Raw genomic sequence first — 27,989 nt, 5'->3', positions numbered from 1 at the left:
GCTGGCCGCCGCGGTGGCGGCTACAACAAGGGCCGACTTGAGACGATCCCTAGCATGAGGAGGATGCCTTGTGCGGCTTTGGCGGCGATGGCCTCGGTGTCCACAACAGCGGCCCATATCTAAGCGGCGGTAGCAACGATTTCTTCTTTTGTCTTGACCCTCCTTTTTCGATTGGTCTGCTTCACCGTCTCGACAGCTCTCTGCTCCGGGGTGAGCTATTTCTTCGGCTTCACCGTGGCCATGATGCAGACGACCACGACGGGGCGGTTTTGGCGGGGTGGGTGTTTTTTTTAGAACGCGGGGTGGGTGCGTTGGTCATGTAGTAATTTTTTCTAGGACGGGGCTGCTCTTCCGCTTGGGCGATCCGTTGGATTTTACAACATTTTTCTCCTTTTTTCCCGAGTCAAACACTTTTTCATTTTCATCGCTTCTCAAGGGCGCAAATTTGCTCTGACAAGTGGGCCAGCGCAAACGGATCAGATCAAACCGAATCCCAAACACACGGTACGCAGGCCACGCCCACGTGGACGCTCTCCGCCTCCGCCCGTCGCCGCCGGCAGCATGTCCCGCGGCGGCGTCTTCCTCGGCGTCGATGTCGGCACTGGGAGCGCTCGCGCAGGCTCGTCACTCTCTGAATCCTTTGAACCAACGCCCCCTCCCTTTTTCTTGACTAGCTTTTACTAGATAGACTTTGGCCATTTCTTGATTCGCGAGTAGTAATCGAGTGAGCAGGCTAGCAGTAGCAGTGCTGCTTCTGTGGCGAAGCAACTGTTATATTCTGGGGGAAATTCCATTTCCGAAGATTTTCTTTTACTCAAGAGTATCACTAGTTGTCCACTCAGAGTGACGAACTGAATGTTGTTTTCATGGGAGGAGCGGTGCTGTTCATGTAGTTCTCCCTCAATCGTTCTCTCGGATGTGATGAAGGGTAATTTAAGATAGGTGCTAACAGAGCATGCTTGTCACCGGGCATATCAGGCCTTGAGAAAGGAGTTCATTCTTGGCAGGCATAGCAGGTAATTAGGTTGGTGCTATTAATTCTTAGTTGTCTGTTGATGCAGGCATCTTTGATGAGAAGGGTAAATTGCTCGGTTCGGCGAGCAGCCCGATACAGATATGGAAAGAGAAAGATTGCATCGAGGTTAGTAACCTCTAATCCGTTCAATGTATTGCATGATTGACAAATGAACTAACGAACACCTTGCTAATTCTGGGCGGTGCACACCAGCAATCTTCGACGGATATCTGGCTCGCGGTGTGCACTGCTGTAAAATCTGCATGCTCGCTTGCAAATGTCGCAGCTGAGGATGTTGTTGGCCTCGGATTCGCTGCTACTTGCTCCCTTGGTTTGCCTTGATCTCCATATGAGCTGTTCGAGTTGACTTCTGAATGGGGAATTTTGTGTCTAAAGTGACTCGGAATTCACTGACTTGATAATAATATGGCGTGTTGCTTGCAGTTGCTGTTGATACTGATGGTTCCCCTGTTTCGGTTTCTTGGAGTGGTGATGCAAGAAGGAACATCATCGTGTGGATGGACCATAGGGCTGTTGACCAGGCTGATCGAATTAACGCTCGCAATTCACCTGTATTGCAGTACTGTGGCGGGGGCGTCTCTCCAGAAATGCAAGCTCCAAAGGTAACCACCTCACTTTTCATGCAGTGTGGTTTAAATCATAATTGTGCGGACTCTTGACTTCTTGATTCATGATTTGTAAATAATATAAACATGATGTTGTAAAAGTCAACCATTGTGTTTATTGCCTGATAATGGTAGTCACAGTATATTCCAGGAAATTTCACTTCTTGGTCATGTAAAATCAGAATTTTAGCATTTTGAAACCTGGAAATTGCAATGTTCATTATCTGGAGATGGTTTGAAGAAATTAATAAACGTGGACATTGTTTAGGAAGTCACTAAAATTGATGTTGGTTACAGCATGAATATACTTAAATTTGACCTTCCCAAATAATATTTTCGAGAAAAGTTGTTAAGCAATTAATACCATTGTGTATTATTTGATTATCTCCCTTGCTAGTATCACATTTTTACTTTAAATATTTTTCAGCTTTTGTGGGTAAAGGAAAATCTGCAAGAGTCCTGGTCCATGGCATGTAGGTGGATGGACCTTAGTGACTGGTTAGCATATAGGTGAGTTTTCACTATCTATGTCTGAATTTGCCGTAAGCTATAGGTTGGCTTCCATAACATGTTTGCTTTGGTGGTTCATTTTCTAGGGCAACTGGTGATGACACCCGCAGCTTATGCACAACTGTTTGCAAATGGACATATCTTGGACATGCACACATGGGCCAGTGGAGGGAATTAGATTCGCGTGATATGGAAGCATGTGGATGGGATGAAGTCTTTTGGGAAGAAATAGGCTTGGGAGACCTTGTTGAAGGGAATCGTGCAAAAATAGGTTGAACTGAACAATTTTTCATTTCCCCCTTCCAGCACTAAAACCAACATGTCATTTATGGTCATTAGTTTCCTAATACAACACTACTCTTATGCAACATATAGGACGCAGTGTTGCATTTCCAGGCCATCCTCTAGGTTCTGGTTTGACACCTACTTCTGCAAAGGCAAGCAAAAATAATGTTGCTTTTTATTTGAAATTGCAATGTTTACGTTGAACTTCTAGTAACTGTGTCATTTATGAACTATGTTGTGATCAATTATCTAGGTTCTTTCTATATAATATTTGTGTCAGCGGAAATGCCTCTGCTGTTAATATTATGTAATTGCCTATCTGATGTTGGTTGAATCCAATTCTCAGGAGTTAGGCTTGCTTCCTGGGACACCTGTTGGAACTTCGCTTATTGATGCTCATGCCGGTGGCGTTGGAGTAATGGAAAGTGTGCCAGAGGCAGAATCTAAAGCCGACTGTTAGTGTTGATTCATCTGTATTTTTCCTATGCAAACTACTTTAAAACTTTATATTCATTTATTGAGGAACATTTTGTTTTCAGTATCTGATGAAGAAGCGATCTGCCGCCGCATGGTCTTGGTCTGTGGGACATCCACATGCCACATGGCTGTTTCAAAGAACAAATTATTTATTCCTGGTGTCTGGGGGCCATTTTGGTCTGGTAGAGTTGCCCTCGTGTATTTACTTCCATATGTTTCTAGCCAGCATCTCTGCTTTATTCCTTGGTTCTCTAGTATCTATCGTGGACCATGTTGGTTGACGCTTATATTGTGATTCAATGTTCAGCGATGATTCCTGAGTATTGGCTCACAGAAGGTGGTCAAAGCGCAACTGGTGCTCTACTTGATTACATTGTCGAAAACCATGCTGCTGCTCCCCTTCTGGCTAATCATGCTGCTTCTCAGAGTAAGTTTCATGTTTGCCCAAGCAGATTATTTTTTAGTTTGTGCCCTGTAAAAGGCATGTAATTTTCTTCTGAAATTGTTCAGGTGTATCCATATTTGAGTTGTTGAACAAGATATTGCTTTTGATGGCACATGAACAAAATATTCCCTTTCTATCTGCCTTGAGTCAAGATACGCATGTCCTTCCAGATTTTCATGGAAATCGGTAAGAAATTCATTAAATCTTTTGTGCTTAAACAAGAATTCTAGTTATCCAGATCCTTGTGTCTTCACAAATTTGCAATGTGACACATAAAGATCTCAGACTATCAGACCAAATCAAACAGTCTCCTTTTCCTGTCCTGAATCTCAACCAGCCGTAGTGTAAAATTTATTTACCTCTGACATCTATAGCAACTATTTCACTGCAGAGGATGAAAACCGTATGTATTTTCTTGACACATTAACTGGATGTATTTTGTCGGCTTTTATATATTTTGCTTATTTAAGTATTTAACTTTTCTTGCTGTTCTAATTAGATGTATGCAGTCAACAATATGACAACATAACACAATCAGTGAGACAGCTAGCAATCTCGGTTATTGCTAAGATATTAAATCTTATAACAGAATGGTGAAGTTACAGCCTTATCAGTTGCGCACAATTTGTTATTCCCCCCTCAAATGTTTTGTTCAATGTTTTACCTGACAAAAATGACGCACTCCTGATGTGGCTGACTCTAATGTAAACCATTCTAATGGTTAGGTCCCCTGTTGCTGATCCAAAATCCAAAGGAGTGATTTGTGGCTTGACACTTGATACAAGTGAAAAGCATTTAGCGCTTTTGTACCTAGCAACAATTCAGGGTATTGCGTATGGAACTCGTCATATTGTGGAGCATTGCAATGCTCATGGACACAAGGTACTTATTTTCGACCAAGGATTTCGAAGAGTAACTCGGTATATAATTGGATGCCTATAATATAATATTTATTGCATGTATGTTAGATCGACACCCTTCTTGCCTGTGGCGGACTTGCAAAGAACTCCTTGTATGTCCAAGAGCATGCAGATATCATCGGTATGCCTCTTTTTCCTGCAGTTACCTACTCACCTCTCTCCATCTCCTTTCCTCCCTGCTCTGAAATTTACTTGTTCTTTGCAGGATGTCCAATAATACTTCCTAGAGAGAATGAGTCTGTGCTTTTAGGTGCTTCTGTTCTGGGTGCTGTTGCTGCAAAGAAATTTTCTGGTATTCACGATGCAATGAAGTCAATGAATGCAGCTGGAAAGGTATGTCCCAATCCCTCCTATTTAAAAAAATATGGATTAGCTGGCTCCATTTTTTTGCCGTTAGACAACCTAGAGAACATGTTATTCATAAAATATGCCCGATTTTCGTCCATTTTGATTTGCATACATTCTTGATTAGAATCTTCCATTTTTCATTTTCTGTTTCTAAAGCAAATGTATTGTTTTTTGTAGGTTGTGCATCCATCTTCGGATCCCAGGGTGAAGAAATACCACGATGCCAAATATCAGATATTCAGATCCCTGTATGAGCAACAGCTCTCTCATCGCTCAGCCATGGCGCAAGCATTGCAGTAGGGTTACGTGACCACTGAGCTGGGTACTTCACTCTTGGTTCTGAATACCCCAGATCTGTTGCCATGTTTCCTTGCATTATTTACATGTAAAGAAATTTCATTCCGTTATGGAAGCAGTGATACAATAATGTCTATTAGTCACCAAAAGTATAGAAAAGGATCCTTTGTAGTGAAATGGTAATTATCTACCACAAAGTTTCTGTGAAATTAGATGCTTCGGTTCGAATTTCGGTGGTTGAAATTACATCTCATATTTCTCTTGCGACAGAAAAGAGAGATTGTATCGATTAACCAGGGCAGCACTACAATCTTCGAGAACCAACTGCTCACTGGGGGGGGGGGGGGGGGGGGGGCTGCCATCGAAACAGCGTAGCTGGAAACTCTGTTAGCAGGCTGCGCACTTGTGCTACCTCGGCTGTTTTGCTCTCTTGACAGAATTAATCATCCTTTACTCAGAGTTTGTTGGTCCCCAAATCTGATGAGCTGCCATTCTGCTGCACCCGCCCGGTCAGCAATCTGCACAGGCTTGTGCAGAACTGCATGTGTTAACAATGCAATAGAATTGCATTGATCATCAGTAAACTGTGCATCATGTTTCCTCGAGATAAGATCAGACTGGAATGAAACAAACAGCATTCATATTGCCATATTGACATACCTCTTTGTATGCTCTCAGATCACCGCTGGACTTAGACACTTCGACGACGCAGTGTGCTGGTGTCACCTGGATCACCTGCATTTTTCAGATAAGCAAAATTAGATAGATAACACCGTGAATCTATCGTTTTTTGAAAAAAGGCCACTTGCAGTGAGGCCAACATTCCAGATCCCACATGTCACTGGCGCATCCAGTGGCATTCATCTAGTTGCAAATTGTATGGTATTGCTATCTCCACTGGTATATGAGAATATATGGCACGGCACTTCACCTCGGCCGAGAGTGTAAGATCCAGCATGCTTCTTGATAGCAATCTGATGTCCTGAAGCTTTACCTGTGCCAAAATTGAAATCCCAGGATCAAAACTTGACCTGTGATTTCTCAAGATCATTCAAGAAGCTGAATTCAGATATTGCCAAGCTCTGGCTAATTACCATGGAGCTGCCCATTCTCCTCGCTGACAAGCTCACATCCCTGGCTGCAGCTGTGATTATCCCCAGTGTTTCCTGCACCGAATGCGGCGAGCCGAGCTTTGTTTTCTGGTGAATGGTGATCATGCATCATCAGCCAAGTCAGCCACCGAAAAAATAGGTACAAGTTAGACCCATTTGTTGACGTAGGTCAAATACATATGAAACAAAGTTGACAGGATATGGTCAGTGACCTGCTCCTGGAAGAGTCCTGACAAGTCGAGATCTCTGCACGTCGCTATCAACCGGAACGCGTTGATGAACTGCTCAGGCTCCGGATTCGCTCCCCCAGCCTCCCTTACCTAGACAAAAGGCAAGTCCTGGCAACTGAAGGTAGGAAATGACTGGTGCAGAGTGGAGGAAATTAATACGTGGATTTGTGTTCCAGAGCAGTGTTTATTACTTACCTCTGTGCTGTGACTGCCATCACTGTCTGTGCCAGCCTCATCAAGATCAACACAATCATCACTCTCAGTTCTCCTTACTGATGGATTGTAGCCCTCTTTTAACCACTCGTCATCGAAGATATCATTTATCTTCGCTCTCTACACCACAATTATCAGATGACCGTGCTAATAATCAAGAACATGTATTGGCCTAATGCATCTAATAGGATTTACCGTTATAGGAGACGGATCCAGTATCCTCAAGATAATCTTCTTCTGAGGCAGTGTGATCCATTGCGGTAATGCATACTGTGCTCGAGATATCTTTTGCGACAATAGTTGTCAGTTGAAACCTCGCATCAGCAAGGTGTAACGAAGCAAAAGGCATCATCAGACACTAGGATGTTTATGCTTACCCTTCTGTACAAGTGTATCAAGCTGCAGTCCTGGAATGGCAGATAACCAGCAAGGAGTTCAAACAGGATCACGCCGCATGACCAGATGTCCGCGGCCGCCCCATCGTAAGTCTTGTGCTGAATCACCTACCAGAGCATCAAAATTTAAAAGTTGGCAATGCAAATTACTGAAACTTTGTGGCATGTGCAATGCAACTTTGGGTAGTTAGGCCATGCCATGCCATGCTCTTATTTTTGCTGGAGCGCTATGATTTTTCAAATACCTCAGGAGCCACGTAGCATGGAGAGCCGCAAGATGTGGATAGCAACTGCCCTGGCTGGATCAAAGAAATTTCATTCATAGTTGATCAATCTGAATCATTGATAATTCAAATGAAATGAGCTCATAGCCTTTGCTAGTTCTTACCTTCCTTAGCACGCTGAGGCCAAAATCGGATACCTTGAGATTGCCCTGATTATCTAGCAACAAGTTTTCAGGCTGTTGACACTCTCAAAAGTAGAATAACTCAGTGACGTGGCAACCATAAATGAAAGGATGATCGAGGAAGAATGCGGATCAGTTTGCAACATCAGGGATGAAAAGAGTTATATCCAGACATGCAGTTAGCTAGAGGAGAATGAGAGTATATTGACCTTGAGATCCCTGTGAAAGACGCCTCTCCGGTGGCAATAGTCCACAGCATCAATCAGCTGGTAGAAGTACTTCTTTGCTTCCCTCTCCTCCAATCTCTTGAGGTAACTCTTAAACAGAAAATTCAGAAACCATAAGGAAAACCACCTGAAAACAATAACCAAGAACTGTTGCTTGATGAAGATGCCCATCTTACTAGCTTGTCAGAGAGCTGCCCTCCCGGAACATACTCCATCACAAGACATATCTTCGTCTTCGTCGCGATCACCTGCGCAAATGTAACTGCTGTAAGGCGCGAAAGAGGGTTCAGTTCTGCCAAAATCCTGATGCTACATGCTTGGGCAACCAGATAGATGGAACGGTGAAGGAATTTGAGCAACTACCTCGTGTATCTTGACTATGTTGGGGTGATTGAGAAGCCTCATCGCGCCGATCTCTCTCTTCACCTTCAAAGGCCAAGCAAAGAGGCCGTCACGGAATGCGCAGCTCCATGAACTAGGCGGAGCATCGTTCACAGAAATAACACATACGCACCTGATACATGAGGTTGTTTCTGAGCACCGTGCTCCTGTCGATGACCTTGACTGCGACGCAGCCGCCCGTCTCGGCATCGACGGCGAGCCGGACCTTGGCGAAGGCGCCCTCGCCGATGGTCCGGCCGACCCTGTACTTGCCAATGCTCTCCGCCAGCACCATCTTCCTCTGTGCCGACCAGCAAACCTTAATCAAGGCTGGACGGGAATGGGCGCTTGTCCGTGGTAACAGTGTACGATGGATGGCACCGTGAAACGGAAATCAGGTGAGAAGGGGAAGGTGGTTGGGGGGTTTGGAGAGAAAGTAGCCGTGGCAACGTGATTTCCGGGCGCAACAGCCGGTCGCCGTCTGGCCGTCTGCCCTCCCGTCAACGGCGTGCACCACGGCCCAGTAAAAAGGAGAGGCCCTGTGTGTCTCCCTCTCGTCGACGGCGTGCATGGTCGGCCGGCCTCTGGTCATGGAATGGAAGATGCAAGTATTGAGTATGGTATGCATGCAACTTGCGCTCTTGAATCCCCGCGTGAAATAATAACGGGCAAAAATATTATTTCCTTGTTAATAACCAATTAGGCCAGGTGACTTTGTTATTTATACACAAATTACATACTCCTTGTACCTTTCTTAAAACACGATTGGAAAAATAAACAGCGACGAGTCAAGTGAAAATCTGAACTGATGGCCTCACTGGTGTGGTTTTAAAAACTATGCAGATCAGTTTCACCATTTTTGTTCCTTTTGTTTTTGCATGTTCTACACCAGTGCATTGCAGCACTGGTAATTCCAATATAAATAACATGATAATTTACCATCACAGACCTGATAACTAACGTACAAACACCATGATAACTTTGACATTGGCAAAAAAGCTGCTGAAACATACCCGGTAATTTTTGCGTAAATATCATTATACTTTACGGACCGCATACCTGATAAGTTACGTACAAACACCGTGATAACTTCGATCTTATGAAAAAACAGTTGATAAAAATATACCTCTGGTAACTTTTATGTAAATAGTATGGTAATATGCGCACCATAGATGTGCTAATTTATGTGCAAAACACCGTGTACTTTTGATCCAATGAAAAATTTTGTTGTAAACACACCCTCTATAATTTGTGTGTAAATAACAAGGTAACATACACACAATAGGCTTGATAACTTACGTACAAACACCACGATAACTTTTTAACTCCTGGAACAAAAGTTGTTGAAAAAATATAACCTGACAGCTCGTGTGTAAATGACATGGTACATATACGCACCGTGGAGCTGATAACTCATGCACAAACACCACGATAACTTTTGAACCGGAAAAAAGTTGTTCAAAATATACCCCCCCCCCCCTTAACTCATATGTATATAGCATGATAACTTATGTACCACATACCTGGTTAATTACATACAAACACCATGATAAGTTTGACCTAGAGAAAAAAAGTTGTTGAAACATACCCGGCAACTTTTGTGTAAATAACATGATAATATGTGCGCCATGGACCTAATAACTTACAAAATAAACACCACGGTAACTTTGACTGTGGATTTTTTTTTAAATATACCACGATCAATTCTGCATAAATAACATGGTAATATACGTACTGTAAACATTATAATTTACGTACAAACTCTGTGGTAACTTTTGATGAAAGAAAAAAAGTTGTTAATAACTTACATCGATAACTTATGTGCGAAAAGAATGGTATTTTTACAAATCACATAGCTAATAACTTATGCTCAAACACCATGATAAATTTTCAAAGAGGGGTAAAAATTGTTGAAATATATTTTGATAATTTCTGTGTAAAGTTATCGTACTGCCCATACTAAACTTACCATGCTTCTCACACGCTAGTTGTCCTTCTAACAATATAGTTCGAAGTTTTGTCCTAACGAATCAAACCAAGCTATGCAAAGTAGATACTGAGCGTGAGACGATCTTTCCTTTTTTTTCTTACAGGTTTTATAGCAACTACTCACAGATGGCGGTCGGCCCAGACGTTGCAGCCCATCAGCCCAAGATGAATAAATAAATCAGTCTTCAGAGTTCAAAGAGACCAACTAGTTGAGGAACGCTCCTTCGGAGCCTCCCAACGATCACATGGAGTGAACTGAGCGCGTGTCACTTGACGCGCTCTCAGCAGCCACCACGTGTCATGCTCTGAGCGCTTCCTTTGGATCACGTTTTTTCTGCTTTTTAGTTGTTATTTTTCGGGGGTTTCGACTTTTTGGGTTCTCACTGGTCTTTCATAGCTATTCGACAAAAAATACTTTTGATTTTTTTCACCGAAACAACGCGTTTTTTTTGTGAGGCATGGTTTTGCTTCCGCGAGAGGCACCTCTCGAAAATAAAAAAAATATGTTTTCTCTGCGGTTTTGCTTCCTCTTGGAAATAAAAAAAAACGTGTTTATATTTTTTTTCTTTCATGAGAGGTATGATTTTGCTTCAGCGAGGGGCACGATCGTGCCTCCTGGGAAAGAAAAAATGCATTTTTTTTCATGTGAGACACGGCTTTGCTTCCGCTAGAGGCAAGACCCGTGCTTTTCTAAAATGAAAAAACATATGTTTTCTCTTTTCTTTTAATTTCATGAGAGGCACGGTTTTACTTCCGCAAGAGGCACGGACATGCCTCCCGGAAACGGCTTCCGAAAAGGGGGAAAATGTGCTCCCCGTTCGGTTTATTCGTCCCTTTTTTTTGTGAAAAAGTTCATCAAAACCTATCACCGTGAGATTTAATTTTGAAGATCTCGACATGAGAAATCTAGTGGTGAAAACGGTTCGAGATTTAGACTCACGGTTTAAAAGATAAAACATTTTGAATAAATGGATCTACGAAAAAAGAAAAAATTCTAGGTTGTCAGGACGCTCGGGGGTGACCAACGCGCCGTATAGGAATCCCCGACAAAGTGATCTCCTGAAAATAAAAGAAGAATCGACGGAGACCTCCTATGTGCCGCAGAAGAAGAATCAGCGGGGACCTCCCATCCGCCGCATTCTACGGCAGAATGTTGAGGCTTCGCACAGGGCACTCCCCCGACTGGGCCGGCCCACTCAGGCCGCAGGTGTAACAAATCTGAGAAAAACACAATGCGTAAGCTAGGATTCGAGCTCGCGATCGTGCTCTGGTAGACAAAGGAAGCTAACCACTGCACCTGATTCATGTTCATTGTGAAAAGACAAGCAAATTCCTTCGAACTAGCCACTTTGGCATATTGAATTATTTTCCTTTTTAATCATTTTTTGACGTTTTTGAAATTTTTTTAAAACACTCCGAACATATTTGAAAACACACACACACGAGTTCTCGCAAAAGTGAAGAAGTTTTTGGATTTGTAACCCAATTTTAAAATTAGGAATAAATTTTGAACTTGTGGACAAATTTTGAAAAGCATGAACATATTATAAAATTCAGACCAATTTTGGAAAAGATGAACAAGTTTGAAAAAAAATGTAAACAATTTTTGAATTTGTGAAATAAAAACAAAATATTAACATTCTTTTTTAATTTTTGAACAAATTTTGAAAAATGGGAACATTTTAAAAAATCTCAAACAATTTTTTGCAATCACGAACAGGTTTTCAAAAAATGTGAACAAATTGTCGAAAAAGGAACATTTTTGAATTTGTGAACAATTTGTGCATAAATATTGAAAATGGGAACATTTTTAAAAAATTTGAACATTTTTGAGAATCACGAATTTGAATAACTTTTGAAAACACAAACATATTTAGAAATTCCATTTTTTTCGCAGAAATAAACAATTTTTAGAAACTCAGAAAAAATTGAAGCTCTAAACTTTTTCTTGAAAAACACCAACTATTTTTTGTATTCCGAACAATTTTGTGAAATTGGAAACACCTTTTGAAAACATGAACAAAAATTGGGAAACTCCAAACATTTTTTGAAAACATGCACAAATTTTGAAATTCTGAACAGTTTTGGAAATTGCAACAAATTTAAAAAATGTCAACAAGTATTGGAATATCAATTTTTTTAATTGTGAACGAAAATTTTAAAACAAGAATATTTGTTGAATATGTGAACAAAATTTAGATAGTATGAACAACAACAACAACAACAACAAAGCCTTTAGTCCCAAACAAGTTGGGGTAGGCTAGAGGTGAAACCCATAAGATCTCGCAACCAATTCATGGCTCTGGCACATGGATAGCAAGCTTCCACGCACCCCTGTCCATAGCTAGCTCTTTGGTGATACTCCAATCCTTCAGGTCTCTCTTAACGGACTCCTCCCATGTCAAATTCGGTCTACCCCGCCCTCTCTTGACATTCTCCGCACGCTTTAGCCGTCCGCTATGCACTGGAGCTTCTGGAGGCCTGCGCTGAATATGCCCAAACCATCTCAGACGATGTTGGACAAGCTTCTCCTCAATTGGTGCTACCCCAACTCTATCTCGTATATCATCATTCCGGACTCGATCCTTCCTCGTGTGGCCACACATCCATCTCAACATACGCATCTCCGCCACACCTAACTGTTGAACATCTCAACATACTGTCCATAGATAGTATGAACATTGTTTGAAAAATGTGGATAATGTCCAAAAACAAGATCTTTTTTTGAAATTCCGAATAAATATTTGAAAAATTCGAATAAGCTTAAAAAGAAAAATGTACGTTAAAAAGAAAAATGATAAAAGAAAACAAAGAAAACAGAAATCACTCGGAAAAACCCTGAAACCAGTAGAAGGAAATAAAACAGAATAACCCGGTTCTGGGATGGTTGGGATGGTTCACAAAATTGGCTGGCGCTCACTTGTGGTTCACACTCTAAGTGGGCCGGCCCAGATTCCGCGCTTGGGTGGTTTGGCTGTGAGTTGGGTCGACAGCTCAACGCAACGACCGTGGCACACCATCCTGGTCGGGCCATGTCTCACCTAGCTACCTTTGACTTTTTTTGAGAGTACGCCTAGACGTACCATAGCTTTATAAAAGACAGAATATCATTTACAAGAACACGAGCACTCGCTGCGAACAGCGAACAACGAGCGTAGCACACATCATACCTGGCTAAGATCAAAGACGAGCACCACCGCAAAGCAAGCTACAACACAAAACACATATCCTAAGCTGATACATGGCATCGCGTCACTACCAACAACGGTCACCTTCGAAGACCATGATGTGTACTACACAACTTATTATTGTACACTCATGTTGGGCCTCCAAGCATAGAGTTTTGTAGGATAGTAGCAATTTTTTCTCAAGTGGATGGCCTAAGATTTATCAATCCGTGGGAGGTGTAGAATGAATTTGGTCTCCCTTGAACAACCCTAGAATCAAATACAAGAAACCTTGCGAGGATTATATATAAGATATATTGAAATGTTAGGATTATATATAAGATATATTGAAATGTTTTTGTTAATATTTTCAACCATTGAAATGCAATGAGCATCAAGTTTGAATGCTTGATACGTCTCTGTTGTATCTACTTTTCCTAACGTTTTTCCTCTTGTTTTGGACTCTAATTTGCATGATTTGAATGAAACTAACCCGATCTGACACTGTTTTCAGCAGAACTACCATCGTGTTGTTTCTGTGCAGAAATAAAAGTTCTCGGAATGGAACGAAACTTTACGAGGATTTTTTATACAATAAAAGAGAATTTCTGGAGCCAAGAACCACCGGAAGGGGGCACCTGGGTGGGCACAACCCACCAGGACGCGCCACCCCCTCCAGGCGCGCCCAGGTGGGTTGTACCCACCTGGTGGCCCCGCAGACCCTGAAACCAACACTATAAAATCCTATTTTTCCAGAAAAAATCAAGGAGAACGAATTATCACGTTTCATGAGACGGAGCCGCCACCGTCTCCTGTTCTTCACCGTGAGGCCAGATCTGGAGTCCGTTTGGGGCTTCGAGAAGGGGGATCTTCGATCTCCGTCATCACCAACCCTTCTCCATCACCAATTCCATGATGCTCCCCACCCGGAGTGAGTAATTCCTTCGTAGGCTCGCTGGTCGGTGAGGAGTTGGATGAGATTCATCATGTAATCGAGTTAGTTTTGTTAAGGCATGATCCCTAGTATCCATTATGTTCTGAGATTGATGTTGCTATGACTTTGCTATGCTTAATGATTGTCACTTTGGACCCGAGTGCCATGATTTCAGATCTGAACCGTTTATGTTATCACCATTATATCCATGTTCTAGATCCGATCTTGCAAGTTATAGTCACCTACTACGTGTTATGATGCGGCAACCCCGGAGTGATAATAGTCGGGACCACTCCCGATGATGACCGTAGTTTGAGGAGTTCATGTATTCACCATGTGCTAATGCTTTGTTCATGTACTCTATTAAAAGTAGGCATTAATATCTCTTAGTTTCCAATAGGACCCCGCTGCCACGGGAGGGTAGGACAAAAAATGTCATGCAAGTTCTTTCCATAAGCACGTATGACTATTTACGGAATACATGCCTACATTATATTTATGAACTGGAGCTAGTGTCGTATCGCCCTAGGTTATGACTGTCTCATGATGAATATCATCCAAGGAATCACCGATCCAATTCCTATAATTTTCCTACATATTGTTCTTGCTAAATTACTAATGCTATTGTTACTATTGCACTTGCTACAAAATCACTGCTATCACTGTTACCGTTATTGTTGCTGCTACCACCACTATCAAAACTATCATACTACTTTGCTACTGATCACTTTGCTACAGATAATTAATCTTCATGTGTGGTTGAATTGACAACTCATTTGCTAATACTTGCAAATATTCTTTGGCTCCTCCCCTTGTGTCGAATCTATAAATTTGGGTTGAATAATCTACCCTCGAAAACTGTTGCGATCCCATATACTTCTGGGTTATCAAGACCTTTTTCTGGCGCAGTCGCTGGGGAGCATAGCTATATTTGTTGAGTTACTTGGGATTATTATCACATTATCACTATGAAGAATCTGAAGGATGCTAAGACTAAGATTTTCCCCTCTAAGACGAGGGGAGGTAAGGAATTGCCATCCGGCTCCGCTCTAGATTCACCTTCATTTACAAGTAAACTTGCAACACCACCACATGCTATTAATTATAATATGTCGCAAGTTATTGATGATGCTACTTATGCTATGAATGCTACTCATGATGATGCTAGTACCTTGCTTGATGATGATGTGCCACTAGGTGAATTTTTTGATGAACAAATTGCTAGAGTAAGACATCATGATATTGTTGAAACTGATGATGAGCTTGAAACTGAAAATCTTGAAACACCTACTAGAACTAGCCCTCTTAGATATGAATTACCAAAGGTACCGGAAGGTTATGCTCTGAGCGAGGAGGCAACTAGAGATATTCTTGCTTGTAAGGATAGAGATGATCTAGAAAAATTATTATGCAAGTATAAAGAAAGATGTTTGAATGCTAGAATAAAATGTGATCGTAAGTTTGCTACTTCACCTATCTTTATTGATGATAAGGATTATGAATTCTCTGTCGACCTAGAGTTAATTACTTTGGTTGAATCTGATCCTTTTCATGGTTATGAAACTTAAACTGTTGTGGCACATCTTACTAAGTTTAATGACATAGCCACCATTTTTGCTCATGATGAGAAGATTCGCTATTACTATATTCTCAAGTTATTTCCGTTCTCATTAAAGGGTGTTGCTAAAGCTTGGTACAATACTCTTGCTCCTGGTTGTGTGCGTAGTCCCTAGGCTATGATTTATTACTTCTCTTAAAAATATTTCCCTTCTCATAAGAAACAAGCTGCCTTGTAGGAAATATTTAACTTTGTGCAAATTGAAGAATAGAGTCTCCCACAAGCTTGGGGGAGGCTTCTTCAATTGCTTAATGCTTTGCCTGCTCATCCTCTTAAGAAAAATTAAACACTTGATATCTTCTATAATGGACTAACCGATGCTTCTAGGTGTTTCCTAGATAGTTGTGCCGGTTGTGTTTTTAGGGAACGAACTATTAAGCAAGCTGAAGAATTATTGAATAACATATTGAAAAATTATGATGATTGGACTCCTCCTGGAAAACCTTTTAAACCCACTCCAAAGAAGAGGGGTATTTTATATCTCAGTCCCGAGGATATGCAAGAGGCAAAGAAATCTATGAAGGAAAAATGTATTAAAGTAGAGGATGTAAAAAATTTACCTCCTATTGAAGAAATACATGGGCTTGATACACCACCACCACCTAAGGTGGTAGAGGTAAATTCTTTAATGAAATTCAATGATAGTGATAATCCTCATAATAAACATCCTAGTCAATGCCTTTATGAGTTTGATAATTACATTAGAAAGCAAGATCACTTCAATGCAAATGTTATGAAACAATTGAAATACAACTCTCATATGATTGCTCTCTTAAGTGACTTGTTATTTAGAATCTCAAATGATGTTAGAGATATAGGAAAGCATGCCTCTATGGTTCAAACTCAATTAGAACAAGTTGCTAAATCTCAAAGAGAGTTGCTTGATGAAATGAACAATAATATAAGTGACTTTGCTGTTAGAGTAGCAACTAGAGGAGGTAAAATGACTCAGGAACCACTTTATCCTGAGGGACACCCAAAGAGAATTGAACAAGACTCTAAAGAATTAACAGTGATGTACCTAGTCCTTCTAAAAAGAAAAAGAAGAAGAAAAATGATAGGACTTTGCCTGGTACTAGTGAACCTGAAGTAGAAAAATCACTTGATAATGATAATAAAGTTTCTATCTCTGATGCTGAAACTCAATCTGGTAGTGAACACTCACCTTTTGATAATGAAAAAGATAATGATGAGGTTCATAAAGACACTCAAACAAATAATAAAGAAACAGATAATGATGTTGAGATAGAACTAGCTGTTGATCTTGATAACCCACAACCAAAGAATAAAAGATATGACAAAAGAGACTTTGTTGCTAGAAAACACGGTAAGGAAACAACATATGCCCTTTCCACCTAAGTCAACTAAAAAGAAAGATGATGAAGAATTTGAATGCTTTGCTGAAATGCTAAGGCCAGTCTTTTTGCGTACTCGCTTGACTAGTATCCTAAAAATGCCTCCTTACGCAAAGTACATGAAAGACATCATCACCAATAAGGGAAAAATACTGGAAGCTGAAATATCCACTATGCTTTCTAACTATACTTTTAAGGATGGAGTGCCTAAAAAACTTGGAGATCCAGGAATACCAACTATACCTTGCTCCATTAAAAGAAACTATGTGAAAACTACTTTATGTGATTTGGGAGCTAGTGTTAGTGTTATGCCTTTCTCTTTATATAAAAGACTTGATTTTAATAAACTCACACCTACTGAAATATCTTTGCAAATGGCTGACAAATTAACTGCCATACCTATCGGTATTTGTGAGGATGTGCCCGTTGTTGTTGCTAATGTTACTATTTTGACTGACTTTGTTATACTTGAGATGCATGAGGACGACAACATGTCGATTATCCTTGGTAGACCCTTCTTGAATACTGCAGGAGCTGTTATTGATTGCAATAAAAGCAAGGTCACTTTTCATATCAATGGTAATGAGCATACGGTGCACTTTCCAAAGAAACAATTCCAAGTGAATGGTATACATGTTGTTGAAAAATCTCTGACAATCACTATTGGAAGTTTTCAACTACATCTACCTACTGTTAAAAAGAAATATGAAATGCTTATTGTTGGGGACATTCATATCCCAGTTGAGGTAACTTAGTGATTTACAAAAGTTCTTCAGTTTCATATTAATTGAAAGTGTTTATTAATAAGACTTGATCAACCTTATTAATTGATGAATTTAGTGAGCACTACCTTCTATCCCTACCCTTTGTTTTCTGTTTTTCTTAGTTAAATAAAATAAAATGTCATGCTTTGTTTGTTTTTTGAGTTTTTCGTGCAATAAAAAATGACCCAAAAATAAAAGTTCTCAGAATGCTCTAAAAATTTAATAAGATTTTTTTCTGAATATTTAAGAATTTCTGGTGCAAATAATATCAGAGGGAGGTGCACTAAGTGGGCACAACCCACCTGGGCGTGCCAGGACTCCCAGGCGCGCCCTGGTGGGTTGTGGTCCCCACATGGTCCCCTCACTTACTTCTTCTTCCCACATCACCACATTCATCCAGAAAAAATCACCATTGCTCTCTCTCATGTTCTTGCTCCCGAAACCGCGGATTTCGATCTGTTTGCTCGAAGCTCCGTTTTCTAAACTGTTTCGGGGAATTGTTACTTGGTATGTGCCTCCTCCATGTGTCCAATTAGTTTTTGCTTTAGTCGTTTATATTTTGAATAATTAGCTACTCTTGGTGCTGTTGTAGATGAGCTTGCATGTTGAATTCTTAGAGTTCTAACTAGTTTGAATGCTTGCTATGGCCTCTATACATCCCTATGAGTATTTGCTTTCATTTTTGTAAAGTTCTATTGATAAAAATTTGTGACCCAAAATTTTCAGAAAATTGTACGCAAATATGATGAACCTTTTTGGAAGGAGTTCTTCAAGGAGGAGATCCCCGGAGGCATCTTCTAGTAGCAGTTCCGCTCGTAGGTCTTATGTTGAACCGAGTGAAAGTTCCATTTGAAGTGTCGCCACCAAAACATGGTTATGGCCATGCAAGGATTATATGGTGAGCGTGGGCATTAAGGAGGAATTTGAGCAATATGTTCACAATGCCGATCTTTGGCCCTACATTTCAGATAAGTGCGACCAACACCTCACTCTCACTGAATCATTTGTCAAAGGATTTAAATTCCATCCTCGTGAGTCTAGGGTGTCATTTAAACTGTATGAAAATCCATTTACCATATCCTTAGAGAGATTCGCTCACCACTGCAAAATTCCATTCAGGGGTTCGCTCGATGAACCGCCAAGGTCTGAGTTTGAGATATTCTTGACTAGTCTTTGCTATGGTGAGACTAGGGGAGTGACACAACATAGAATAAAGAGCATTCATTTTCCCGCAATCCAGTACTTTGCATTATTTAATGGAAAATGTATTGTAGGCAAACAAGATTGTAGTACACTTTGTGCTCCAGACTTGAGCCTCATACGCACCGCTCTCAATGGTGATAGAAGTTATAATCTTGGAGTGATTGTTGCACGTAGGTTGCAACACAACGCTGGCAGTGGATATTTTTATGGTGGAATTTATGCCACACGATTAGCAAAGGAGTTGGGTGTTTCACCTTTGCCCTATGACCCTATTTTACCCACGCAACACCTAGACTTAAATGCTATGAAACGTCCTAAGATCCTTAGAGGTGATCCCCATAATTTCACTTATAAATTGATGTTTAACAAGGACTCCGTGGTGGACACATATTTGTCTGCACCTGCTCTCTTTAATGTTCACAATAGGGGAAGATATTATGTTCTTGAGAGCGAGGTCCGAGCTCATAATGCAGCGGTTGTGGCTGCACGGCGGGATGAGACATCTGCACCGAGAGCCTCTGTGAGCTACCACTCCAACCATTACGTAGGCTGCTGACTGATCGCCAAGTTAGGCCAAAAGCCTAAGCTTGGGGGAGTATGTATTCCCACCAACATTACTTTCATGTCCACACATTTCATTCCAGTTGTCGGTGTTCACACTTTTTCATTGTATTATCCATGTTAAATTTATTTTGTTGCTTTCTTCTTGTGTGTTTGAAAAACTTTGAGAAAATCCAAAAACATATTTCTTACTTCTTTTTTATTTTTCTTCCTAGTTTAAATTGTTGTAGCACTAAAAAGAAAACCCAAAAAGATTTCCTTGTTCTTCTTTTGCTTGTTGGGAGCTTTCCCGTGTAAATAGTTTTTCTAGTTCTTGATTTTCCCTTTTTATTTGCTTGTCTATGAAAAACCAAAAACTCCAAAAATATTTCAGTGTGTTTCTCTGAATTTCTTTTCTTTTTGTTGAGTCATACCGAGGAGAAGACCACGATGAAAACGTTGAGTGGCACTCATATGCATTATTGTTGATCTGACAAAGAGTCCATATTACCTTGTCTTATCCTTCTGAATAAAATGTTCTTAGATTCCAGCTTAGTCCACAGCACTCTTGCACCATTATTATTTTCAAATCGTTCGGTTGTGCAAGTGAGAGGCAATAATGACGATATTCGATGAACTGGCCGTGGAAGAGAGAAACTGGTATGAACTTGACTTGTTCTATTTTTGTAGATATGTTTAACCTAGTATCCATGATTCAACCTATTATGATCAAACATGTTTGCAATGAAAATTAGAGATTATAGTTTCTTATTCCATGCATAAGTAGCTAGGAGTGGACAATGATTTACCTTGGATGTCAACATTGCGTTAAAATGATTGTGATGTAGTACGATGATATGGTATCCTCCTCTGAATGTTCGAGTGGCTTGACTTGGCACATGTTCATGCATGTAGTTGAATCAAAACCAAGATAGCCTCTATGATATTTATGTTCATGGTGTTCATATCCTACTCATGCTAGTATCCAATGTTACTTATGCATAATGCATGTTCATGACCGTTGTTGCTCTCTAGCTGGCCGCTTCTCAACCTGTTTGCTAGCCTTCGCCTGTACTAAGTGGGAATTCTGCTTGTACATCAAAAACCTGAAACCCAAGTCGTTCTAGATGAGTCCACCAATACCTACCTATATGTGGTATTACCCTGCCGTCCTAAGTAAATTTGCATGTGCCACCTCTAAAAACTTCAAATAAATATCCTTTTTGTGTGTTTGGATTGTTCATAGAGCGACAGGAGGTAGTTGATATCTTCCATGCTAAGTGGGTTATTCTCAAGTTGGGTGTTTATTCACTCACCATTGCATGAGAAAAGGGGCGGTAATAGGGATTCCCAGTCCCAAATTGCAAATGGAACTTATCAATAATCAAACAAAAACTCCTACGGAGCAATAACCTTTACTTTATCGCTTGGGAACCGCTACTAATTTGTTTAGCATGGAAAATATTGATAACTGATGGTCGCGAAGTAAACAAGAAGGGTGCATGTCTCAAAATTTCATTTACCTCTGTTTTGAAAACTTGAGCTCTGGCACCTCTGCAAATCACTGCTTCCCTCTGTGAAGGGACTATCTATTTACTTTTATGTTGTGTCATCACCTTCTCAAATAAGCGCCAGAACCCGAGAGCACTGCTGTCATGCTAATGCATTGTGTGTAGCTAATGTTGGGTGCATCATGACTGGATCTTTTCTACCATCAATTACAATGTTTAGTCGCTGCTTGAACTTTGGAGGTGCTCTGCATTTATGTTTGCGGTCTCAGAAAGGGCTAGCAAGACACCACTATTTTCATATTGTATCATGGTTGTTTTGACAACGTATTGCTATTTGAGATGTCTTATTATTGCTCACTAGTTGATTATGTCATTGATGAGTTAATATAATTTTTAAGAGTTATTGTCCACATGGTTAGTTATAATCTTTACTGAAAACCTGGGTGTTGTTTAAGCTTATATTTGGAAACAAGAGCAAAAGAGTTAATAAAAGTTTTTTCTTTTTCACTTTCAGTTTATCAACTAAATTGCTTGAGGACAAGCAAAGGTTTAAGCTTGGGGGAGTTGATACGTCTCCGTTGTATCTACTTTTCCTAACACTTTTCCTCTTGTTTTGGACTCTAGTTTGCATGATTTGCATGAAACTAACCCGGACTGACGTTGTTTTCAGCAGAACTACCATTGTATTGTTTCTGTGCAGAAATAAAAGTTCTCGGAATGGAACAAAACTTTGCGAGGATTTTTTATACAATAAAAGAGAATTTCTGGATCCAAGAACCACCGGAGGAGGGCACCTGGGTGGGCACAACCCACTAGGGCGTGCCACCCCTCCAGGCGTGCCCAGGTGGGTTGTCTCCACCTGGTGGCCCCGCAGACCCTGAAACCAACGCTATAAAATCCTATTTTTCCAGAAAAAAATCAAGGAGAAATAATTATCGGGTTTCACGAGACGGAGCCGCTGCCGTCTCCTGTTCTTCATTAGGAGGCCAGATCTGGAGTCCATTTGGGGCTCCGGAGAGGGGGATCTTCAATCTTCATCATCACCTACCCTTCTCCATCACCAATTCCATGATGCTCCCAACCGGGAGTGAGTAATTCCTTCGTAGGCTCGCTGGTCGGTGAGGAGTTGGATGAGATTCATCATGTAATTGAGTTAGTTTTGTTAGGGCATGATCCCTAGTATCCATTATGTTCTGAGATTGATGTTGCTATGACTTTGACATGCTTAATGCTTGTCACTTTGGGCCCGGGTGCCATGATTTCAAATCTGAACCATTTATGTTATCACCATTATATCCATGTTCTAGATCCGATCTTGCAAGTTATAGTCACCTACTACGTGTTATGATCTGGCAACCTCGGAGTGACAATAGTCGGGGCCACTCCCGGTGATGACCGTAGTTTGAGGAGTTCATGTATTCATCGTGTGCTAATGCTTTGTTACTGTACTCTATTAAAAGGAGGCCTTAATATCCCTTAGTTTTTAATAGGACCCCGCTGGCACAGGAGGGTATGACAAAAGATGCCATGCAAGTTCTTTCCATAAGCACGTATGACTATTTACGGAATACATGCCATTATATATATGAACTGGAGCTAGTGCCGTATCGCCCTAGGTTATGACTATCTCATGATGAATATCATCCAACGAATCACCGATCCAATGCCTACGATTTTCCTACATATTGCTCTTGCTAAGTTACTACTGCTATTGTTACTATTGCACTTGCTACAAACGCTATCACTGTTATTGTTACTGTTGCTGCTACCATTACTATCAAAACTATCATACTACTTTGTTGCTGATCACTTTGTTGCAGATAATTAATCTCCTGGTGTGGTTGAATTGACAACTCAGCTGCTAAACTTGCACATATTCTTTGGCTCCCCTTGTGTCGAATCTATAAATTTGGGTTGAATACTCTACCCTCAAAAACTGTTGCGATCACATATACTTGTGGGTTATCATTGCTCATGTGGCACACAGTATGTAGATCATCGACGACACCCGCACCCTCGATATAGCCATCGTCTATAGTGAGTAAACATGCATATCTAGTGTTGTGTACTAGCTAGTGTTGCTCAAATATGATGTAGATATAAACATGTATATCTAGTGTTGCTCAAATAGGACATGTTCTTGCCCAAGTGTCATATGTTAGCAGGGAACACCTTCGAGTGGCCTATGTTTTGCCAGAGTGTTGATTAATTTCCGTTTCGGCAAATTTTAGGCGCTCGATATGTCCTTTTTAGCAAAGGTCATGCCAGAATATTCCGTGGATTTGAGCATGATTTGTGCTAGAATGTAGGAAATATCGAGTGCCTTGGATTTGCCGGAAATAGCATTAAACGACATATTGGGTTTTGCCGTCAAGTTATAATCTTTGAATTTTGAACACAGGAGATGTCCGATGACGACGGAATCCCGGAGTGCGGGTACTGCTACGATGACCGGGGTTCGTGCGACATGTTTTCTCACCTACAAAATGATAGGTTTTTCACCGTGAAGCTGGAAGAGACCTTTGATCTTTGTACGTTATGCAACGACAAGCATTTCATCGTAATTAATATATCACTTGTGCTTCTTTTGTTCAACGTGTAATTTCTAGGATTTTTCAATTCGATCAGTACATCCCGTGCCATGCTAGACCATATGTATTGGAGAAGCTTGGTTTCGATGACTTTGAGAATATGAAGACGAGCAGGGCTCACTTAAGAACTAAACATGGTTATGAGTTTCTGGTTGAGCTGTACAATGTGGTCAATCACTACATTTCGGTTGCTCTAATTGGGAAGCTCTCTGCAAGGAATATGGATTTGAGGAGGGTATGCAAATAAGATTTGATATTCGTCCCGAAGATTATGATGATGATGATAATATCGACATCTGGGTGGATGTGGATATGGCTCCAGTTTTGCCTAGATATGAGTTTGTCAAACTAATTTGTTAAGTAAAGTAATTTATATTGTTAATTTAAAAATATTTGGTGTTCATCGGTACTAAACTTATTTATTTATATTTGTCAGCTTATTTCTTATCTTCAATAAATACTCGGAAGATTGTAGACACCACATACTACAACTATGACTCCAAGCTTAATTGTGAGGAGAAAGGTTATCTTGTCTGATTCATAGAAGATGTTGAGGCTATTAAAACCAATCACTCTATCAGCCCAAATTTTACTAGATACGTGCCACTAGTCCATAAATTGCTTGATGGCAACTTCATTGCCAAAAACTTGGTAAGATTTTGTTAATGATGGTAACTTCATTGCCTACATTCTTCTAGTAAACTACATTGCTAACTATATATGTTACTATTACATTTTTCAACAGAGGCTCCCAAAGGAGGTTGTGCCTGACTTGATGTTTAACGAAGGTGATATGCATGTGGTTGGCTTACGACCAACTCCTTCGAAGGCTTACCACAATGCATACTCAATTTCTTCAAATGATGGAAGGCTCCAAATTAAAGAATGGAGCAAAGTGATGAATGTGCACACGCAACTAATTGGAGACAACCTGAATGTGCACAAGCCACAAGTTGGAGATAGGTTTGTCTCCATTCTCCATTATGGAGAAAGGCCGGTTTATCTGTTTTATGGTATTTTACCTAGGAGAGAGGAGTAGGTCCTAGGTATTAAGAACAATTAGTTAGTGTTGATTATGACTATGATGATGATGAGAAGTTGTTATTATGTGCTACAATGTGTTAGAGTTGATGATGATGAGGAGGAGGAGTTGTGAATATCAGTACTATGATGATGATGATGATGATGATGATGATGATGATGATGATGAAGGAAATATGCCCTAGAGGCAATAATAAAGTTGTTATTTTATATCTCCTTATTTCATGATAAATGTTTATTATTCATGCTAGAATTGTATTAACCGGAAACTTGATACATGTGTGGATACATAGACAAAACACCGTGTCCCTAGTAAGCTTCTACTAGACTAGCTCGTTAATCAAAGACGGTTCAGTTTCCTAACCATAGACATGTGTTGTCATTTGATGAACGGGATCACATCATTAGAAGAATGATGTGATGGACAAGACCCATCCATTAGCATAGCATATTGATCGTTCGGTTTTCTTGCTATTTCTTTCTTCATGTCAAATACATAATCCTTCAACTATGAGATTATGCAACTCCCAGATACCGGAGGAATGCCTTATGTGCTATCAAACGTCACAACATAACTGGATGATTATAAATATGCTCTACAGGTATCTTTGAAGGTGTTTTCTGAGTTAGCATAGATAAAGATTAGGATTTGTCACTCCGAGTATCGAAGAGGTATCTCTGGGCCCTCTCGGTAATACACATCACAAGCTTGCAAGCAAACGACTAAGGAGTTAGTCACGAGGTGATGTATTACGGAACGAGTAAAGAGACTTGCCGGTAACGAGATTGAACTAGGTATGAAGATACCAATGATCGAATCTCGGGCAAGTAACATACCGATGGACAAAGGGAATTACGTATGTTGTCATAACGGTTTGACTGATAAAGATCTTCGTAGAATATGTAGGAGACAATATGAGCATCCAGGTTCCGCTATTGGTTATTGACCGGAGAGGTGTATCGTTCATGTCTACATAGTTCTCGAACCCGTAGGTTCTGCATGCTTAACGTTCGATGGCGATATAGTATTATATGAGTTATGTGATTTTGTGAACGAATGTTGTTCAGAGTCCCGGATGAGATCATGGACATGACGAGGAGTCTCAAAATGGTCGAGAGGTAAAGATTGATATATAGGACGATGGTATTCGGACACCGGAAGTGTTCGGGAGGGTACCGGGTACATATCGGATCACCGGAACGGGTACCGGACACCCCCAGCAAAAGTATGGGCCTTATGGGCCAAGAGGGGAAACACACCAGCCACAAAGGGCTGGTGCGCCCCCCATATGGGCCGGCCTAGGTGCAGAAGGAATGGGGAAGAAGGAAAGGAAGAAAGGGAATAGGATTCCCCCTTCCTTCCCCTTTCCCCCTCTTTCCTTCCCCTTGCGATAAATATGGTGGGGGCGAATTGGGGAAGGACCCCAAGTAGGATTCGGCCTACTTGGGGAGCCCCTTGGCTTCCTCCCCTCTCCCTCCCACCTATATATATGTGGGGGCGCCCTAGCACACACCAGATCAATTGTTAGCCGTGTGTGGCGCCCCCCTCCATAGTTTACACCCCCGGTCATATTCTCATAGTGCTTAGGTGAAGCCCTGCGAGGATCACTTCACCATCACCGTCATCATGCCGTCGTGCTGATGGAACTCATCTACTACCTCGACGTCTTGCTGGATCAAGAAGGCGAGGGACGTCATCGAGCTGAACATGTGCCAAACTCGGAGGTGTCTGATACGTCTCTAATGTATCTATAATTTTTTATTGTTCCATGCTGTTATATTATCATTCTTGGATGTTTTACAATCATTTTTATAGTCATTTTATATCATTTTTTAGTACTAACCTATTAACATAGTGCTCGGTGCCAGTTGATGTTTTTTGCATGTTTTTTACATCGCTGGAAATCAATACCAAACGGAGTCCAAACACAACGAAACTTTTTGTGGATTTTTTTGGGCCAGAAGACATCCAGTGCGACAGGAACGTGCCTGAGCGGAGATCCGAGGGGAGCACAACCCACCAGGGCGAACTTGGGGGCCCAGGCGCACCCTGGTGGGTCGTGCCCTCCTCGTTGGCCTCCCGCACCGCCTCTTTGCTCTATAAATACCCCAATATTCGAGAAACCCTAGGGGAGTCGATGAAAATCAATTCTAGCCGCCGCAGAGTCCAAAAACACCAGATCCAATCTAGACACCATCACGGAGGGGTGCATCATGTCCATTGGTGCCTCTCTGATGATGCGTGGGTAGTTCTTTGTAGACTTACGGGTCCGTAGCTAGTAGCTAGATGGCTTCCTCTCTTTCTCTTGATTATCAATACAATGGTCTCTTGGAGATCCATATGATGTAAGTCTTTTTGCGCTGTGTTTGTTGGGATTCGATGAACTTTGAGTTTATGATCTGATCTGAGTTTTTATCCATGAAAGTTATTCGAGTCTCCTTTGATCTCTTATATGCATCACTACTGGAATTAGCTACTTTGCCATCTGTCAGCTCTTTGCCGTCAGCTAGCGGACGGCAAAGAAGCTCTTTGCCATCAGCTACCCAAAAGCAGACGACAAAGAACTGGCTGATGGCAAAGAAAACCTTTGCCATCAGCCAGCTCTTTGTCGTCCGCTAGCAGACGGCAAAGAGGGAGGGGGGCCCACTGAGGAGCTGTTTAAAAAATACTTAACGTCCCCCCTCTTTGCCGTCTGCTAGCAGACAGCAAAGAGCAAAAAAGCGGACGGCAAAGAGGGCGGACGGCAAACATTCAACAAAAATAACGGCGCGCCCCACCCCGCCCTCTCTCTCTGTTTCTCTCCTGCTCCCATACGCGCGCCGCCGCCCCCAGCACTCGCCGCCGCCCGGTCGACCCACCGCCCCGCTGCCCCACTGGCCCCCCGCCCCGTCGCCCCTGCCGCCCCACCGCCCCGCCGCCCCACCGCCCCCCCGTTGCCGCGCCCCAAACCCCCCGCGCCCCCACCGCCGCCCCCGGCCGTCCCGCCCCCCTCCTCCACCGGCCCCCCGCCTCGTCGCCACTACCGCCCGGCGCCGTCGACCCACCCCCCCCCCCCCGCCCCGTCGCCCCCGCCGCCCTGCCGTCTCGGCACCGCCGCGCCCCGGCCCCCCGGCGCCCCCCCCCCCCCCCCCGCGCCCCAATGCCCTGGGCCCGGCGTTGCCGCCCCAGGCCGCCCCGCCCCCCTCCTCCACCGGCCACCTCCTCCACCAGCCCAGTGAGCTCTACCTCCTCTGTTTTTCCTTTTTTTTGTTTTTTTAGTTTTAGGTTTATGTTTAGTTTAGATTTAGTTTTAGTTTTAGTTTTAGGTTTAGTTTTAGGTTTAGGTTTAGTTTTAGTTTAGTTTTAGGTTTAGATTTAGTTTTTTCCTTTTTTCTTTTTTTTTAGTTTT

General features: G+C 41.6%; 2 protein-coding genes across 3 annotated transcripts; one reads left to right on the top strand and one right to left on the bottom strand.

Annotated features, from left to right (window-relative positions):
- The first annotated feature begins 384 nt into the window (after positions 1-384).
- Positions 385-5,151, top strand: LOC123136580 (FGGY carbohydrate kinase domain-containing protein). The gene is made up of 15 exons (XM_044555988.1): positions 385-619; positions 1,062-1,141; positions 1,229-1,346; positions 1,460-1,638; positions 2,069-2,151; positions 2,238-2,422; positions 2,527-2,588; positions 2,783-2,891; positions 2,976-3,095; positions 3,221-3,340; positions 3,424-3,544; positions 4,084-4,240; positions 4,327-4,399; positions 4,484-4,611; positions 4,804-5,151. The coding sequence occupies exons 1-15, from the start codon at positions 562-564 to the stop codon at positions 4,924-4,926; spliced, it is 1,716 nt and encodes a 571-aa protein (XP_044411923.1). The 5' UTR covers positions 385-561; the 3' UTR covers positions 4,927-5,151.
- Positions 5,152-5,264: 113 nt separating this feature from the next.
- LOC123136581 (CBL-interacting serine/threonine-protein kinase 21) lies at positions 5,265-8,331 on the bottom strand. Of its 2 annotated transcripts, none has more exons than XM_044555990.1 (14): positions 8,021-8,331; positions 7,870-7,932; positions 7,683-7,754; positions 7,489-7,596; positions 7,262-7,306; positions 7,119-7,172; positions 6,856-6,981; positions 6,674-6,763; positions 6,461-6,598; positions 6,248-6,355; positions 6,018-6,122; positions 5,855-5,917; positions 5,584-5,658; positions 5,265-5,461 (listed from the first exon to the last, which is right to left on the bottom strand). In XM_044555990.1, the coding sequence occupies exons 1-14, from the start codon at positions 8,180-8,182 to the stop codon at positions 5,378-5,380; spliced, it is 1,293 nt and encodes a 430-aa protein (XP_044411925.1). In that variant the 5' UTR covers positions 8,183-8,331; the 3' UTR covers positions 5,265-5,377. The 2 variants fall into 2 exon arrangements, with proteins under 2 accessions (XP_044411925.1, XP_044411924.1); XM_044555989.1 differs by having other exon boundaries at positions 7,262-7,333; positions 8,021-8,323.
- Between the last annotated feature and the right edge of the window lie 19,658 nt (positions 8,332-27,989).

Source organism: Triticum aestivum, chromosome 6B (assembly GCF_018294505.1).
Source record: "Triticum aestivum cultivar Chinese Spring chromosome 6B, IWGSC CS RefSeq v2.1, whole genome shotgun sequence".
NCBI lineage: Eukaryota > Viridiplantae > Streptophyta > Magnoliopsida > Poales > Poaceae > Triticum > Triticum aestivum.
This window is presented reverse-complemented; position numbering and strand designations above follow the sequence as displayed.

Excerpts from the sequence above, each read along its gene's own strand:
- LOC123136580 (XM_044555988.1), top strand. The coding sequence starts at position 562 with ATGTCCCGCGGCGGCGTCTTCCTCGGCGTCGATGTCGGCACTGGGAGC. Across the intron at positions 1,639-2,068 it reads CAGAAATGCAAGCTCCAAAG|CTTTTGTGGGTAAAGGAAAA; the intron begins GTAACCACCTCA and ends AATATTTTTCAG. Across the intron at positions 3,341-3,423 it reads TAATCATGCTGCTTCTCAGA|GTGTATCCATATTTGAGTTG; the intron begins GTAAGTTTCATG and ends GAAATTGTTCAG.
- LOC123136581 (XM_044555989.1), bottom strand. The coding sequence starts at position 8,182 with ATGGTGCTGGCGGAGAGCATTGGCAAGTACAGGGTCGGCCGGACCATC. Across the intron at positions 7,933-8,020 it reads GAAACAACCTCATGTATCAG|GTGAAGAGAGAGATCGGCGC; the intron begins GTGCGTATGTGT and ends TGGCCTTTGAAG. Across the intron at positions 6,982-7,118 it reads CATGCTACGTGGCTCCTGAG|GTGATTCAGCACAAGACTTA; the intron begins GTATTTGAAAAA and ends ATGCTCTGGTAG.